Source organism: Schistosoma haematobium, chromosome 1 (assembly GCF_000699445.3).
Source record: "Schistosoma haematobium chromosome 1, whole genome shotgun sequence".
NCBI classification, from domain to species: Eukaryota; Metazoa; Platyhelminthes; class Trematoda; order Strigeidida; family Schistosomatidae; genus Schistosoma; species Schistosoma haematobium.
The window spans coordinates 35,890,423-35,909,442 of record NC_067196.1 but is presented as its reverse complement, the minus strand read 5'-3'; the positions used below and the strand labels follow the sequence as shown (position 1 = coordinate 35,909,442).

General features: G+C 37.3%; 2 protein-coding genes across 2 annotated transcripts in view; one reads left to right on the top strand and one right to left on the bottom strand.

Annotated features, from left to right (window-relative positions):
• The window catches only part of ZDHHC5_2 (Zinc finger, DHHC-type containing), a 32,844-nt gene extending 28,848 nt beyond the window's left edge, over positions 1-3,996 (bottom strand). Inside the window, exons 1-7 of the mRNA XM_051217151.1 lie at positions 3,848-3,996; positions 3,692-3,813; positions 3,485-3,654; positions 3,280-3,452; positions 3,110-3,212; positions 2,280-2,371; positions 2,111-2,237 (exon numbers count right to left, since the gene is read on the bottom strand). Coding sequence (XP_051073883.1) covers positions 2,111-2,237; positions 2,280-2,371; positions 3,110-3,212; positions 3,280-3,452; positions 3,485-3,654; positions 3,692-3,813; positions 3,848-3,939 — 879 coding nt within the window. The 5' untranslated portion in view covers positions 3,940-3,996. The remainder of the gene's footprint in view (positions 1-2,110; positions 2,238-2,279; positions 2,372-3,109; positions 3,213-3,279; positions 3,453-3,484; positions 3,655-3,691; positions 3,814-3,847) is intronic.
• An 11,399-nt stretch (positions 3,997-15,395) lies between these two features.
• PNO1 (pre-rRNA-processing protein pno1) lies at positions 15,396-17,210 on the top strand (the record flags this gene model as incomplete). Its single annotated transcript, XM_012945012.3, has 3 exons — positions 15,396-15,741; positions 15,777-16,010; positions 16,968-17,210. The coding sequence occupies exons 1-3, from the start codon at positions 15,499-15,501 to the stop codon at positions 17,208-17,210; spliced, it is 720 nt and encodes a 239-aa protein (XP_012800466.3). The 5' UTR covers positions 15,396-15,498.
• Positions 17,211-19,020: the final 1,810 nt, after the last annotated feature.

Sequence of the window (19,020 nt, the reverse complement as noted above, 5' to 3'; positions counted from 1 at the left end):
CACATATCTATTCATTTGATTAATTCCACCTTGTGTTAACAAAGTATGAAGAATCGAGTTGACCAAAATTTGTGCAAGTTTCTACGTTGATTATGGCTGATAGACAGAAATCGTTTCAACAACATATATGCAAACTTGGTCTGTATAACTTTGTAATATAAATATTCAACCACTTGGCTAGAAATTCAAGACTTTAGTCAGACGAACTGCACAAATAATCGATGTCATATAATGTTTATATATTATTGATTCATAGACTTGGCCTTTAAAGTGTGTTGTGGGGTCAAACTCCGGCTATCCATATATATGATGCGATAACCAGCCAAACAATTGATAATGAAATCAGTCTCATTTATTACGTAGTACACGAATCCCTTAATTACGTGAGACAAGGGTATTTCTCTGTATCTGTAATGATTGAATTCCACAATTAGACGGTTTTCAAAAAAAATGACAACTGACCAGTCGTTAGTAGAAATGGCTAAATATTTCTAAAGGTAAACGTTAGGATTGTTATCATAAAGACAGAACCAGTGCCAAGTAATTTTCACACAAGTTAAATCTCAATACAACTGAACAGCTCAGTTGAACTGAGTTACAACAGTTCTAGTCTTAATTACTACTCTAAACCACTTAAATTCCATCGTAACTAAAAATTTGCTAAAATAACGTCACATTTTGTAATTTTTCGGGCTCATAAATGTATACAAAGCGACTCATAGTTCAGTGACAGAGTTATAAATTGAATAAAATAAGCTGGCTGTTGTTGCGATCTGAATTGAAATTAAAGCTCGGTAGCTTTCAAACAACGGTATGAATTGACAACAGAGTGGTCAATCGGTAGAGTATATCCTGTGCCATAACAGTTGTTATGCATTTTAGCATATATTTAACAGACTTGTAGTGACTCACTTTTATCACGAGAACACGACTGGTTTAATGAAAACAATTAGTATTATAACCAATTGTACTAGTGTTTGATTTGATGTGCTCTTTGTTTAACTGTGCTAATGACAGCTACATTGTGTTTCCATCATTATTATTATTACACTTTGATTGTGACCTCGCGCGAATTCGGTTACGTTCTGTAACCAAGCTTGTATCTTGGAACGATTTCGGTATCCTTTCGGTACCACGAGGTCGCCAGCGAATATATCTCGATTTGGTCCATTAACTGCCTTCTGATATTTCGCTTCCGGGGGATATTATGGATATCCTGGCACGCGTTCCTTTGTAGTGGTGTTCATAGTCTATCGCGACTCGACACCACGCTACAGACTAATATTCGAACGAAGAATATTATTTTCGATAAATTCTCTTCAAGTTCTACAATTATATATCCAAACTAATAATCCGAAAAATGGTCAGGTTAAGGGAAAAGTACATCGTTTAAAGTTAACGCGTGTGAATTTATGATTGTTAAAATAAATAGAATAAAATTGGTAATGTTGATATGACCCATACAGAATGTTAATTCGAATCAGCATATATGTTGAGCGAAAATTTAAGATCCACGTTTAGAACCTGAAGAGAATTTATCGAAAAGAATACTATTTGTTCAAATATTGGTCTTGTAATATGATGAAGATCTTTAAACAATTAATATATTTAACAACTAAAAGAATAGGAAGGCAAATATTTTACTGAAGCTAGTAGAATCGCAAATCAGAGATTGAGATGAATTACTCATGAACGAAAGTAGCGCGTGATCACTAAACAAGAAACAGCCGAAAATAAACACCTAAACATGATTTTAATTATCACAAGGCGAAAAAAGATGGAACACAAAGTAAACTACTTCAGCAAAAATAGAAATCATATGTAGATACGTGTTTGCTAAAGAAAGGAATTTCGTATATGGGTGAGTGACTAATAGAGATATACATAAAATTTTTCATATGAAGCGTGAACAATCAGTTGAAAACTTACACACAGTTAACAACAGTAAATATTAAATTGTATTCATCGAGAGACTTAACAAGTAGAAAGACTAGAGGTCTTATCTAACTGGTAGTATATTTTGAAGTTTAGTCTACAGATTAAAGAGTCGAAACAACGAATCAGAAAAACAACTATTTACAAAATACTACGGCAGGATGAATTAACTTACAAAAGCATCAGAAAGCTTGTAGTTATTAGAACCAGAACGCAAATTTGATGTTTGGCGGTGTTTGATAGGTTTACCATTATAGGATATTTCCCACATATCAACTTCTGCTACATTTGGTCGATTCAATCTACATGGAAAATATAAAATAAATTGAGGAAACAAAACTTACATAGGTGGTTGAGAGGTACAAAAAATGTGTAGCCAGTTCTTGCACAGGCCGCGATCATAAGGGTTCATATCAAGATCATATTTTGAAGTGACCTTTGAAATTATGAAGGAAAAAAATGTTGCACAATGAGAATATAACAACAATGAGGTAAACAAGTGAAACAAGAGTAAGTTACATTACCATAATTAAGCAGTTGTAGGATCAGACTTGGGAATAGAGTGACTATAAACTTACGAAGATGAAATTGAAGTCTATTAAAAAAATAATTCGCAAGAATTAACAGATATCAAAGAAACACCTAAAAGACTAGAACTATACATATCATTTCAAGTCTAAAATATTTAATACCAAACTATCATACATCGTAAGTCCGTCGTCTTTTGTCAGAAGTTCTATAACAATTGGTTTTCATTTTTCGGTCAGTCTGGAGATATAAAGACACAGGTAAGACACTTTTGAATTGAAATCACGTTGTAATTTCAGACTAAAAACACTGATCAATAGGTTGCCAAGAAAGTTTTCCATTTTTTTTAAATCTTACAACCAAAAGTAATACTTAGTTGACCCATGTGTTGTGGCTGTACACCCTAACTCATGAAGCACATGAATCCCAAATCATGGAGAATTTAGGCCACTAAAGTCAAATTGGTAACTTATTGAAGATAATTAAATCCATGCTCAAATCCCAAGTCATAGCGGATACATTCCTCTGACATATGGGAATTAGCAATCTCAGCAGGTTAATATCGACAAATAAAAGATATTTGTACAAACATCTTGATGAAATATATAGTGACAAAACTCTCGGGCGAAAGTCACCTAAGACTTACCTGTTCATTTGTAGTTCGTCCTTTGCTGACTAAAAAAATGTGAAATCCCGTCAGACCTAGCACAGGAAGCAGCAATAAGCCTACCAAAATTAACACACCAATGCTGAAAGATAAGCTAAGGAATACTGGAAGTTTTGTCCTCAGTTAAAAAGACACAAGATAAAGGATACGCAATAATGACTTTGTAGTGAGAGAGTTCATTCGTACGCATTAGAACATACGTCATGGACACGCCAAAAACAATAATCATATGAAGAGTTAATGTGAGTAGGAACGAGAAAAAATACCGATAGTTTCGTTTCCCAATACAATTGTTCAGCCAAGGACAATGATGATCAAACGTCTGAAAATCTTTTGGCGGACTGAACAACTTACATCAATGCAATGTTTGCAAATAGAGCAATGAGAACAGCGAGGAGGTCTGTAAAATTCACATGTGACACACCATTTCAAACGGGTGGAAACTCCATTTATGTCAACAGACTTATACATTACAGTACGAGGGGAACCTTTCTCAACAGTAGTCATCTTTTCACCGGGAACACCTATTTACAAACGGTTAGTGTGAGGCTCAGGACGCACCCATAGCATAATATCCAGGGTCCATGAAGGTTGCCTTGCCAAATGCAGATACCACAAAGAAAAACAGCAAAGAATGACACACAGTAAATGCATAACTAGTTTCTTTGCTAAAATCCCAACAACTGAAAAGTTAGTAGTAAGCTTATAATAACCTACATAAACACTAAATACAAAACAGTAAGAAATATAAGGAGAAACCAAGCAATCAGAGCTGGACCAATATTTTTTGAAAAGGCTTGGCAACTCATAGTCCATCAGTAACGAAAACCCCATCAAATGTTAACAGTAATTTGGTTGAAAAGGCCGGCATTTATAGTGATTAGCATAAACAAATGGCATGGTAGTACTAGTCACTTAGACTGAAAAATCACGTAGATTTCGTCCTGAGATTCGCATTTTGCAGATTGCTTTTCTTTTCGAGTTTCATCCGAATTAATCGACAATTGTGTTTGTGTCTCAGCTCTTTATTCTGCATACAAGGTTTTCAAGTCAATAGGCTTATTTTAGTATGTCTTAATCTTTCATAGTACTCGCTTTTAACCACTTTTCCGATTCGATGATCTTGTTGTCTTCACGATCGCGAACTTCTGCCTGAATATGTTTAACAATTTATATTTCACCATGGTCACTAAGCTCTCATGTAAGCGGTCTGGGTGCCATTTTATGGCCACATGTGGTATAAAGGGTGACGAGTGCAAAAGGTGGCCTCAAGAAGCAAGCATGGACTTAACAATAAAGCTGGGGATTCGCTGAGCAATATCATCAGTTCTGAAACGAATAAACAAACAAAGACGTTCAGTGAACTGAAGGAGATGGTCTTCAACGGTATTCACTTTCATGAAATAAACACCAAACTGTTGAGGATATACTGAACCTTAGAACCGCTAAAACATATACGGCACTAGACTCTGATTAAACTTGTGTTTCCCTGTAAAGCACCTTCGAGTGCTACTGGGGACCTCGAAACTTCTGCTGAAGGAGACCGGACTCTCGTCAACAAGGCTGAAAAGGATCGAGAGTCAACGTCGAGAATGCTGAAAAGCCCAGGTCCCATATGAAAATCAGCTGATTAATTTTCTGTCCAACCTACACCCAACATTGCTCAGCCAGTCAAGAAAAAAACGGTGAGAATATAATTTATGGACGAACCAATCAGATTTACGATAACAGGTCTCGAATTTGGGCGCGAAATTCACTCACCCATTTGGCTAAATAGAGTCTTGGCATTATAGCTGATGTCAGTTCGTGATGAAAACCCTGAATCTAATTCCTAAAACCAACCTTCAACTAAAAATCATAATCCTTTTTCTTCAAACTGTTACATAACCCTCATTCAACCATAGTAATATGGTAGACATTTTCAAGGTCACTTTGGCGTCGCTCGAAGGTCGTCCATAAATTATAGTCTCACCGAGAAAACACGAAAATTCGGATCGTAATCCAAATGCAGAAGAAAGGACCTCAACTTAAATGTACCCGAAAACTTGTTAAAGTGTTTACAGTTCGCGATGATTCGCTAATAATCATGAACTTTGGAGACAGCTACGACCTACATCCTGGTCCGTAGGACGATAACGACCGGATGCTTTGGGAAGTTGGACAGAAAGCTCAAACTCCCAAAAATTGAGCCGCTAACGGTCACACGCCTTTTTCGGAGGACGGATATCAAAAACTAGATGTTCACTAACATCGATGACGTGAAGGATGTTTTGCTACCCAATCAGATGTTGAAACCAGACGAGAATGTGAAGATACTACCTGATATACCGTATTCTGAGCATGATGTCATCATAAAAATTCTAGAGGAATCTGAAGAAACGTTCTTTCGTGGAAGAGATGTATTTGTCCAGGGTGTCCAAGAAAAAAAGAACCCTGATTATGCAGATTACGATATTCTAAAATGGAAGTGCTTTAGGCAGTTCTTAAAGCTTTAGAACATATTTACTCAACAACAGTACGATTAGCCACGAAGGACGAAAATTTTATTACCTGGCTAATGAAGATGACTTTTCCATCCGCCAAAATGTTGGCCGTTACCCTCGAACCATTTTGTATCAACAGACACCAGTTGACAACTGTGTTCTATATACATCAGAGCAAACTGAAGCCAGTTATTTCAGTTGCAGACAGGAAAAAGCGTAGAAAAGATAAGGTTTACTCAGCCGGGAAACATTGTGTAGGTAAGTCGCATCTCCATTCATAGTAGGTTCATTCAGACAAGCGGAACGAGAACGCTCACGCTTTTTAAATCGAGAGCATCTACTGCCTACATTAGGACACTACGAGTTTATCAAAAAAATAGGTGAGTTGCGCTAATTGTACTCATTTTTATAAAAATATTTGGAACCTAGAAAATTCATTTTACGAACCAGGAGATTGCAATACCCGGCATAAATTTGTCCTGTAACGACAGAAGAACAGGAATGAGGGGATGGAGCATCCCTGTAACTAGGATCAAGTGTACACCAAAGAGTTTATCAATCTTGAGCAATCTTTATGGCGCTCAGTAAGGTTTTCTAACACCTTAAAGTGTCTCATTGAAGTCATCTACAGAAAGCCCACTGCGGACAACGATTGTATGCTGGAGGATTATCCAGCTTTATTCGTCTTGATTACACTCATAACCTGATTCTGCAAGATTTCAATCCTCCAAAAGTGAATTTTGCTGAACACACGTAAACTGAGGGCAACAACCCTACTGAATCTCAGTCCTTCGACTTTACTGAAGATCTGGAACTGTTCGAAAGCGTGAAGCTAGAAACTCGGTTGAGAAACATTTAAAAGCTGTCACACCTAGACTGCACATTTACAAGTGAAGAATTCCCAATTGACAACAATACAAACTTGATTCTTATCTTAATCCATATGAATCATCTTTCATAGAAAGCATTCGTTATTTTTTGCTGAAGATTTGAAGCTTTGGAGAGAAGTTTGCAACCAAGATGATAAGCTGGCACTTGGGGAGTATTTGACTCGACTTCATAGTTCAGCGGACAACAACGGACTTGATTTCAACGATTCGAAATGTAAGGAAACCCGTCTCAGACAAGTTGCAGACTACGCGTAAAACGTGGAGAAATCTTCACTTGAGATACCTCAATTTGAAAAACATTTTAAAGAATTGGTACCCTATGGTCTGAAGTTATGCGTCATCTGCGATAAAAGTACACTTCAAGCAAACCTCGCACTAGTAACGTTGAAACGCATTTTCGGCCAGTTTCATTGTAGAATTTTCAACCCGACTTTCAACAGTTTTGTTCGACCCTATTTGGAGTATGGAAACCAAAGTGTTTTTTCTCTCCCTACAAAAGGACAAGAATACACTAAAACGTATCCAGTGGCAAAATATGGTGGTATTAGTTCATAACCACACTGTTTATGAGGCTATATATGTAACTACTGGGATTTACATTCGATATGTAATAAAGAGAAGGTTAAAAATGGAGAGAAAAATGAGATTAACTAATGGTTAATAGTATGCTGAACACTCCTAAGCAACCCCTATGATATTTACTTAAGCTCAGTCGAAACATAAACCTTATCGCTTACATCTAGAATATAGAGACGTAACATAATAGAATGGTTGTAGGCATATCTTTTACTCTTTACAAGTAGTAAACTTCTGGAGTTCGCTGCTGGCTAAGGTGGTCTTAGTGACTTATCAGACCTCCCAGGACAGTATTATATCATAGTTTGCCAATATGACTCCTTTTATGGTTAAGCATACCTGTGTACCTACCTGAAGGTATCGCTGATCCATTACAACTAGGAACGAAACCCCGTTAAGCAATAACTTACATTAGAATCGTGGATACTGTATGAAGTTTTCCATGTGACGTTCGGACTAAAAAGGGTCACTCCAGTGAAAATAACATTGAGATAATGTTTTCGAAGCGAATGGCTACACGCCACACCATATTTACAAACTCTATTGATGTATTTACTCAGATACGTATATTTTCAGTTTCGCTTCCTCATTCTAACGGAGTGACTGCGCAAACCTTAGCGACGAATCGATGCTAAATAGTAATACTAGTAATAATTTATCCTCAAATTTAGCTCTGTTACATGAGGAATGCCAGTTTACAGGCAAGATCAAATTGTTACAGACGATACAGTTTTCACTGTGTTGGGCTACTCAGTTAGTTTGACATTTTATAAGGTATACTGAACATAAAAGTATGGGGGATAATACTTCTCACTGATGAATACAAATAATGTTTGTAAGATCCGTATTTTCAATACGACAGTTGGCGAGATATTAGACGTAGCGTTTCGACGTGCAACTGACAGTCGGGAGTAAATCCACGTAAACTTGAGAGATTCTAGAAACTGTGACTCTATTTTAAAATAGCTATGCGGACTGTTCTTGCACAAATACCACTTTATTTGACGGATTATTTGTTTGGAAATATATTATGCGCAGAGAAACTATAGAAACTTGGTGTAGTGGAGAAAATTGGAAAATTTACACAGAAAAACAGAACTTACTCAAATACAACAATTTGTAACGTAAGATAGCTAAGGTCGTATATGATGAAACGCTATTTTGCTGCTTATATGAAATTCAAAAGTGTCCAATGCCACTAAAACAACACTGAACATAGACAAAATTCTCAGTCAACCAAAATGCATCTTCAACTTAGAAGGCTGGTCACTTTATGTTCATCACCACCACACTTCGTCGTTGTCACGGATGACTACGTAAGCTAATGGAGTGAGGACACAACTCCGTTATCACCGATTGATATCGTTTTGTACATTACCTCTGCCAAATCTCCAGCTGATGCTTCTGGTAAAATTCTGTCGGACATCCAAAAGTACTAAGGGGGATAACCTGGGTACTGAGTTAAACTGAGTTAGAATAATAATTTGCGAGTTCAACGTAAGATTACGTAGATTAACTGGTTACAGCATTTCATTTCACTTCAGTAGGTGGATAAGTGACACTTCTGAGGTAGTACCTTCGTGTTTGACAGATGACTTTAATTTATTGTGCCTTGTAGTTCGCCTTGTAAAAACAAACCCAAATTTAGAATTATTTAATGAAAGAAGTGTGGATTCATTTTTTAAATTATTTACACTGTATGAGACAAAATTGGGTGACACTGTTTCTTAGTTATTATTATACTATCTTATCTAAACGCAGAGGGAAAAGGCGATGAGAGATTATATCAACTTGGTTACATGTAAGCTAAAGGGACATCAGATGTGTATATTTCCTGTCCAAAGTACAGGAAGGATTTCACGTCAACTCGTGCAGAAATCTGGCGTGGATGACTGATTAGGTACCTCCGGTTGGTAGCATTCAATAAAATCAGTGAGATTATTATCAACATCGAATGATCACGGGACAATTTGTCCCAGGAAGCTATTCAATAATACAGCTCATTCAGCTCCTACTATGATGTGTGGGACACTGTGACTCTAACAGCCAGAAGTCTTAACAGCATAGCTGCTTCAAGTAAGCTTCTCTTGATATCTTACCCAGCTTTGCAGTATATGGTTTTTCGCACTGACGAGTCTTGTGAAGAATAAAATATAAGATTACAAGACGGGTTCTTACCACTTAACGTTGCCTTTGTCTTTTCCAGCCAGTTATGCTAGTTTTGGATCCCAACTGACTTTACAACGACCCATTCCCAACTAAGAGTGAAAAACGTAGGAATAAAAGAAAATGAAGGTGAAATGTCCACAACTTTTGCAGGCCGAATTATTTATCTACAAACCACCCTCGTTATAAAGTAGCTACCTGAATGTTAAACGCCCTACAGTTTACGATAAAAAAGTTTGTCGATTATGACTTGTTTGAAGCTTAATGGGTGGTCTTCAACCGCCAGTGATGTCGTTTAACCATACCTCTAGCCTACAAAATGGCAGCCTGTCGTTCTATTCACGCAGCTACTAAAGATCTGTCTAACCTAGGTTTAATTTAGACTGGATATTTTTCGATCAGAACCATATTTTTAAGGAGTTTTAGAGGGCACAAACAACTGTATCCAATCACATTGGTTTATTAATTTACACTTTACATAACTAACAAAATGTAATCAAGATTTTTTAGCTTACTTGATAATCAGACTGTAGAAAATTGATCCCAACATTGAATCGTTAGAAATTCCTAAAAATAGTAACAAACTTAAATAGACCATTTGTTACGTTCAGTAGGTGAGATCAAATGATATAAACTGTGCGCCTGTGGGAGATTTTACCTAGTAGTGGTTTCTGAGTCCGGCCGTTTCTGATTATCGTAGGGTGTAATTTTATACACAGTAAGTGTGAATAATTTTGATACAGAATGAAAAGTCGTCATGAAACTTCATAGGTTCCCGCTATAGCATTTCTAAAAAAAGGTATGTTTTTGGACAAACTTAAAATCAAACAAACCGTACGGAAAATGTTTATTTCTAATTTTTAAAGAAGGCGAGAACAAGATTTTTAGAACAACTTGAATTCATTATATCCCAAGGTGTCTTCAGTAGTTGCGTACAGCTTAAATCTAAACTAGTGGTATGTTATAATCATTTTTAAATATCATAACCAATTACGTTTGATTCAAAACGACATGATGATTAAAAAGAGAAAACAGTATGTTTTTCTGCTTTATTTACATACATCAAGGTATCACAACGTATAAATTTCGACTTTATTAGTTATTTTGTACATGTTCATATATTTCTCACTACTGATGTTGATGAATAAACGCTATCCTCTCTATAGATATATATCTTTGTCAGTGCGTAACTTACTAATTTACCTACGACTGTTATCCCTCGTGAAGGAACATAGACCGTCCGCGTGGATTCTACATCTATGTCATGAATATTAAAGGTTCCTATTGTGAAAATTAGAACAACACATATAATCTATGTCATGGGCAATCTTTTCCATTTGTTTTCAGTTGCTATTCATTCTTTTGATGTCTGAGGTTTCTGACACCATCCATCAACTTTCCTCCTTTATCCGACTCAGTATCAACCGTAACATATAAAGGTTACAGCTGGAGCTCCTTTGTATAAGCTTAATTTGCATATTGTCAAATCCCACTGTTTCCTCTGGATCAAGTTCATCTGTAAGTTTTATTTTTAAGAAGTCTTGGTATCAGGATGGTTATGAACATGATTTGTCGACTCTTGGGGAATTTTTGCATCTAGTGAATGTTTCATTACAATGGCTTGATAATAACAAGACCATATCAGAATCGCCGTCTACCACTATGAATACAGGAATACATAAATATTCAGTCCTAAGATCAAACAACCCTCTTTGTTCTCTGAACCACGTATGTAGGTAGTGCTTTCTAAGATACATTATTTACCAGTACTCTTTAGTTTCCACTACTTCTGGTGGATCCCAGCAATAGAGCTTATTCAAGATATTACAATTCACAAATTTATCAATCATATACAAAAAAGAATCGATCGTACAAACCGAAATGTCTGTCTATAAGTGAAGCAAAACGGTAACAATTTGCAGTAACAATATAAATAGTATATTAAATAACAAGATGATTACAATTGTTATGAAGTGAACGTCACTTGTGGGCTGCTTCTGAGTGAAATGACCTAAAATATGTTGTAATACTGTCACGTTCTTCAATCAAAGGCCGTGGCCAATGAAGCAGTAGACTAGACGGTTGAAATGGCGTTTATTTTTAACAATCGCGATAGTGTGCAACCAAGCAGTTATATCCGTTCCTTTACCATTGATACAGAGAAACAGTAGATATTGAATATGAACATGATTACATATAAATTAAAATTTGGCCTATATTTTGTCGTTAAAAAATGTAAATGAATATTCTCGTCACTAAAAATGTGCATTTCTCTTTGGGATGCTGAAAATGAGTTTCATCGGTATTCAATAACTTGAATTTCCGAATATTCCCATTACTTTACAAGAAATGTTGCGAAGCAATTTTTTGAACGGTGATATGTAATTCATCATTTAGTATAATACTGTGTCGGCTTTCTATACCTTTCTGTAATGTCTCTCCTAGTGTTCTCTGTTTCCAAAGCGTTAACTGAGAGACAATTCTTAGACGGCTTATTTGCACTGGCTACATTGAGCACATTGCTTTCTAACACAAACAAATATTATGCATCTCTTTAGTTTGTCCGGTGGCAGAGTGTTTAAAGTCATAGAGATAAACCTAGCAGCAACATGCGTCATTATTTGTGCATTATGGGTAGTCACAAAGTAAAAGTAGTGATGATGCACCGATAAACTTTAGCCCATCTTTAGCCCGTCTTCGTTGTAGTTTCATGGGAGATGTACCAATTATCTTAATGGGTGAATGTTTGTGAAAATTAAGAACTACTAAGTGTTCGCTTTATAAGTACCCGTTTTTTAAGAGAACTTGTAGTACTGGATCAGTTTGGAAGTTTCGCTAGAATGTTGCATGTATATATAATTTCCCTCACTATGACAGTATATTCGGATGGATACCTGTAGTGGAATTGTTTTTTGATCACACGATCTTCCAAACCAAGCATATAATGACTGAAATGATGTATATTAGTCATGTAACTCATGGAGAAGGTCTGCAGTATTGGGTGTGGAGACATTCATTTAATAGGATGGCATGGCTCAAATATTCAGAAGTGGTCATTATGTGTAACTTATTAATATTCATATTAAATATATTATTCTATCCCCAGGCCCGATGTGTCCTTCAGAAGTACTAAGTATCATTGATAATTGTCACGATACGATGAGTCAGTGTAGACAGTAAGATATTACAGATTAGACAATCACATCATGACAAATTCACCGTTTTGGGATTAGCTTTATTATTAAAGTAGCATTAGTATAGAATGAGACTACAATTATACATATTTATGGTGCAAAAGACTGAGTATATTCATATTCAAGTAATCCATTAGATGAATAAACGTGTCAGTAGTCAATATAAAACACAGTTGTCAGCTTGTAGATTGTTTCTTCACACAATCTTCCATATCCAGGCCTTGAGGATTCCAAGTGAGGGCTTGCTTTGTGACGCAGCTGACTGCTTTCCTCAATGTGTGTCCTATCCACTTCCAACGCTTCTTTCTGAATTCTTCCTCTGATAGGATCTGGTTTAATCTCTCATATAGTGGGTTGTTGCTGATAATATCTGGCCAACGGATCCGGAGTAGTTCGCGTAGACAACTGTTAATAAACACTTGTATCTTCTGGATGATTGCTTCCGTTATTCTCCAAGTTTCCACCCCATACAGTAGAACTGTCTTGACATTTGTGCTGAAAATCCTGACCTTGGTGTTGGTTGACAGTTGTTTTGAGTTCCAGACGTTCCTCAGTTGTAAATATGCTGCTTTTGCTTTACCGATCCGCGCTTTCACATCTGCATCAGACCCACCCTGTTCATCAATGATGCTGCCCAAATATGTAAAGGTATTTACATCTTCCAAGTTGTCTCCGTCAATTGTGATTCGATTGGTAGATGCTGTGTTGTGTCGGAGAATCTTGCTTTTCCCTTTGTGTATATTGAGACCTACTGCTGCTGAGACTGCTGCTACACTGATCGTCTCCTGCATTTGTTGTTGTGTCTGCGATAAAAGAAACAGATCATCTGCGAAGTCTAGATCGTCCAGCTGCATCCTATTTATCTACTGTATCCCATGCTTCCTCCTACAGATTTTGACGTCTTTATAATTCAGTCAATTACCAGGAGAAAGAGAAAGGGTGAGAGTGAGCAACTTTGCCTGACACCGGCCTTCATTTCGAACGACTTTGTCAACTGTCCTCCATGCACGATTTTGCAGTGTAATGCATCACAGGAATTCCGTATGATGTTGACTATCTTCTCAGGTACACCTTAGTATTGAAGAAGCTTCCATAGTGTTGTTCTGTGAACGCTATCAAATGCTTTCTCGTAGTCAATGAAGTTGATGTAGAGCGATGAATTCCATTCAATTGATTGTTCCACAATGATCCGTAGAGTTGCGATTTGGTCTGTACACGATCTATCCTTACGGAATCCTGCCTGTTGGTCACGAAGTTGGGCGTCTACGCAGTCCTTCATCCTGTTTAACAATACCCTGTTGAACACTTTTCCTGGTATTGAGAGAAGAGTGATGCCCCTGTAGTCACCACAGTTGCCGAGATCGCCTTTCTTTAGTATTTTGTTCAGAAGTCCTTCTTTCCAGGCTGTTGGTACTTGCTCTTCATCCCGAATCTTGCTGAAGAGAATTTTCATTTGTTTGCAGTTACTGCTACATCTGCTTCCAGTGCCTCCGCTGTAATGTTGTCCGGTGCTTGTTGAGTTTTAATTTCATCTTGGCGACCAGCAAGTGATGATCTGATGCTATATCAGCTCCTCTCTTGGTTCTCGCTTCCTCCATCGTCCTCCTGAACTATGTGCTGATGCAGATATTGTCGATTTGGTTCTGCGTAGTGTGATCCGGTGAAGTTCATGTGGTTTTGTGTATGCGTTTGTGTAGGAATATAGTGCCGCCTATGACCAGTTGATTGAAGGCACATAGGTTTGCAAATCTCTCACCATTTTCGTTCCTTCCTCCCAGTCCCATGATGTCTTCATATCCGGTGTTGTCCATTCCAACCTTGGTATTTAAATCTCCCATCAGAATGGTCGAGTCATTTGTTGGGCACTTCTCGACGAGTGTCTGCAGTCTGTCGTAGAATTGGTCTTCAGCGTCTTCATTGTAGTCGTTGGTAGGCGGGTAGCATTGGATGACGTTCATTGTAATGCCCTCTTTCTTTGTTTTGAAGGAGGCTTTGATGATCCTTGGTCCATGAGATTCCCATCTTGTAAGTGCCGTTTGTGCTTGTTTTGACAGCATCAATGCAACTCCTTGTGTATGTGGGGCATTTTCTTCATCATGGCCGGAGTATAACAGAAGCTCCCCTGAAGCTATTCGTTTTTGTCCAACTTTCGTATAATGACTTTCACCTCCAGGTTGATCTCTTTATTTCTGCAGCAGCTTGTAGGACTCTCCCTTCTTCTTCATTGTAGAGTATTCCATGTACCTAAATAAATGGTTGCTTTGGTTGTCAGAAGTATCAGCCTCGTGGCTTCCGAAGAAATTCGGTTTTCACCATGAGGCGTCATAACTCTTCTAAATGAAAACCTTCTGGCTCCCATGGCAGAGTTTAAAAGATCTGAATAATTTTTTCTGGTTAGCGTTTTTTAGCAAATTAGCTTTCTGCAGGACGAAGTCGCTAACCTTATGCCCAACTCCTCTCTTTTATCCGCGCCTGGGACCAGCAGTAGCCTCAAAGAGGCGCCAGGTGGAGTTTTCTCAGACACTTTGTATAATAACATGTCAATTCAGTCAAAAATGATGATAGTTAAAATGGATAGAACTGTTTATGTCTGTGTATTAACATATCATATGATATTCAAAGTTAGTGAAAAGCCTAATTGCTTCAACTTACGTTTTATAAACAACTACCAACATTCATGTTCATCATCACAGATAGGGATGTGAATCAAGTGTAAAAGGGTTTAGGGCTCATTTTTTCCTAAAACTCTGATTGCAGTCTATTTTTGACTTGACAAATGGTGAATTCATTTACTTGAGTTTGCATTGTCACAAATAACCACATTAGGCTGTCTAAAAAAACAAATGTCTAACTGCCAATATATAGAACAAGTGCTATGTAACTAGCACAAACATTACGAAAATTGACGTGTGACGGAAAAATGCTGTTGATGGCTGATAAACAACGACATTCAGAAATCTCGACAACATGCAACATGTGAGCGGAAACTAATGGCTTAACTTCTTGACCGTCCCGAAAGATGTCATCAAGCGATTTTATTTTGGGAAGTTTGATTCAGAATGGATTTATACGGAAGGGGTTCGAGCACCGAGATTTTAGCAAAGATGTTTAACGTGGTGAAAGATTTTACCCACAGTCATTTTATAGCATGTGATCTTTGCCAATGCCTAATGACCTCAGGCGCTCAGTTTGTAAATCTGCACATGACAGCCCCGGAGAACAAACTTGGTGAAATTAGGACCTTGATTGTCCCTAAAAACCGCAGGACACCAATCCGCAATTCGTGGCCTTCAATTGTTGAGGTACAAATCTGTATGTTGTCTAAAGTTTCTAGTAGGTGTTAACAAAGCAGCTCAAACTTATGGTATGCATGAAAACAGATAAGAAATTATGGAAAGTATTTATCAAACCATCTTCAGAAACAAGAGATGCCCAGCACTTACAGAAGGGTTGTGACTTCGTGAGCGCTTTTCTGAAAGGCTTTAAGTACGAAGACGCATTAGCTGTGGTCAGAATAGATGGTATCTACGTCAACTCATTCCACATAATGGATGTGAAACAAACACTCAGGGTAAGTTAACGTTTTTCATCCGTCAACTTAAATACGAACAATTGTTTTTAAGTCCTGCAACCATGGTTGACTATTCTCTTAAGTATAGTATTACAACTCCCGTCATGAGTAATAAGGATTTTCAGAGCTTAGCTAATGTTTCTTTAGTGTGGATGTCAAGGTCCTGATTCTGGTAAATAATACATATATGCAGTAACTGTTAGGTCAAAATATACTTAGTTTGACGTTTATGAGTTTCAAGTGACAATGAGTCATTGAAAAGTATGCAGTATCATTCGTTCAAAACCAGTCTCAAGTACACTTCCTGGTTTATTTATAAAATTCCGTTGTGGTATTGAAGTAAATTAATACTGAAGCGTTCGAAATTTAGTTTAGAACATCAGATTTTGGAAACATTAGACACAAATATCAAACTTTTCGTCGGTTACATACTACATGAACTACATGCTCTTAATGTAGACCTTAATTGTCGAAAATCATTAAAATGTAAGTCATTATAGTTCTCCTGTCGTAGAGCAATTGAACCAGCCTGTAATTCTACTAAAAAAGTTTGTTCATCGATGCTAGTGCTTCCCACAAATTGTGGTTTACAAGTGGGCTAAAAACGTTGCAGTTGAACTTTAAGTCTGGTCAGTAGTAATTTGTAGACTCAGAAAGTTGGTTATGCAACTCATTTGCGATGTATGAGTTCGTATGCCCGATTTTGAACCATTTTCCTGCAACAGATGGTGATAACTCGTGGCTACTCAAATCAAGGTAAGCAGAAAAAACTCCAAACAACAAATACCATTTTTCTGCGTAATACCATCCGCTTGAACAAATGTCAGGTTAGAGTCCGAGCTCAGTTTATAACGAATTCCCTGAAGTGTTAAGCTGAAACTTTTAATATAGCATGTGTCACACGATACCGTTTGATTAATATCATTTCTAATACGGTTTCTGATAATTGTTTTTCAGGGTGATCACATGGCTCGAGCAGTGGGGCGTATTTGCGGTGCTAAAGGTCGTATTCGTATGTGTATTGAAAACGCTACACGGACTCGCATAGTCGTTGCCGATGAAACCATCCATATTCTAGGAAGCAATGACCGTATAGCAGTGGCCCGACGTGCAATATGTGATCTGATATTGGGTGCTCCGCCGAACAAAATTTTCGGAAAAATTCGAACACACGCCGCTAGACTAGATTCTTCTTTGTAACTTCTTTAAACCTACGCGCTAATGTATAAAATTTGTTCATTCCGTTCTCGTTATCTTGCTGATGTTATTATTTTGATAACATACGTATTGTTTTCATAAAACGTAAGTTATTTAAGGATAACATTTGTAAATTATTTGCTATAAATGAGTGTAAACTTCAGTTGGTTACATGAGTCGTAGGGAAAAGAAATATACACACTGAACCTGTGTATTAAAGTATATCAATAGGGCTAGCCGTTAATCTTACTAAGAGTGAGTACACTCTTCTTTTAAAAAATATCAAATCGTTTGTTCTACCGTATAATACGTATATTTTGTGGTTTCATAGCACTTACTAAAATATTTAGAATCCCATAAACTCATTTCATTTCTTTTCCAAATGTAAATTTGCTCTTAATAGTAATCAGATGTTTTAATATTGAATTGATACTTTTATTTTAAGTGTACTAGAATGTTGTTAGAGAGCTTGACGAAGGTGATTCACCAAACATGTAACGTGTTACGATAACTTTTGGATACAATCCGGTTTATAGTTATTCGGTATCAGTCAGTAACAACGTAGAACTTCGTACGTACGTACATCAGTTCGAGTTGCCACACCACATTAGCACAGAGATGCAGTTGTCGATTCAAATCCCGTAGTGGTAAAGGTAATAAGAGTATAAGTACTAATCGGGAAGATTAGTGTTTGGAGATGTTATTTAAAGAGTATAATACAGTGAAATAAATTTGGGAAGAGAAAAAAAGAGACAAGGAGGAATAAGGAGATCAAAATTTGGGAGAACACAAAGAGTGGATGCACCTGCGCCATTGCAAACGATTTTGAGCCATGTCATTCAGGGTCTCTAACCATCGGTTGCTATCATCTCGCGGTCCCCAACCAGGTAGTCTACACCTACCAACATGACTCAGTCCACTTGTCAGTGAATTCATGGACTTGTGCCATGTTTTGGTCTGGCCGCCCCTAGCTTTCTTCCAACCTACTCCTATACTTCTGAACATCGCACGTCGAGGCAGTCGGTGGTTGGGCATACGTAACACATGTCCAAGCCATCTCAACTGATGAAGTTTCACTACGTCATCAATGGATTTGCCATTCTTACCTAGTACCCGTTTCCTAACAACTGCGTTACTTACTCGATAGTCCCAGGATATACGAGCAATATTTCGAAAACACCTATGATCAAATACTAGTAACTTACGGATATCCTCCACTCTTACCGGCCATGTCTCACTGCCATAAAGTAGGACGGAACGAACTGCTGCGCAGTAAACCCGTCCTTTGGTTGATAGACGGATATCTCGCCCACGCCATAAATGACGCAAGTTGGTAAAAGCTAGTCGAGCCTTCTGTATGCGTGCTGAGATTTCGTCACACACCAGACCACAAGGGCTGATGAGACTTCCAAGATAAGTGAAGCGATCGACACGCTCAATTATTCGGTATCCTCAGGCATTACGTCCTTTTAGTTTGATTTGGATTATGGGCGCACATAGCGTGGCTTGTTATGAAGTTGTCGTTCTAACTTAGTTACTTTTAGTCGATTAAAAGTTTTAATTAAAAGCCTACTTTTTTAAGCTTATAGTCGATCATACAAAGTGTAGGTCACATACTTGTTTAAGGTAAATTGTAAATTGGAACCTTTAATATGTCCCCAGAAGCTAAGCACAAAGTAATAAATAAAATAGCCCCATTGTGTTATTGAACAGTAATGTCTCGAAAAGGGTTTAATTATTTGTGTTGTAACTTTGTGAAATGCTAATACTGCTACTTGTATAGCTAGTTGTTATGACTATAAAAAATCTGTTA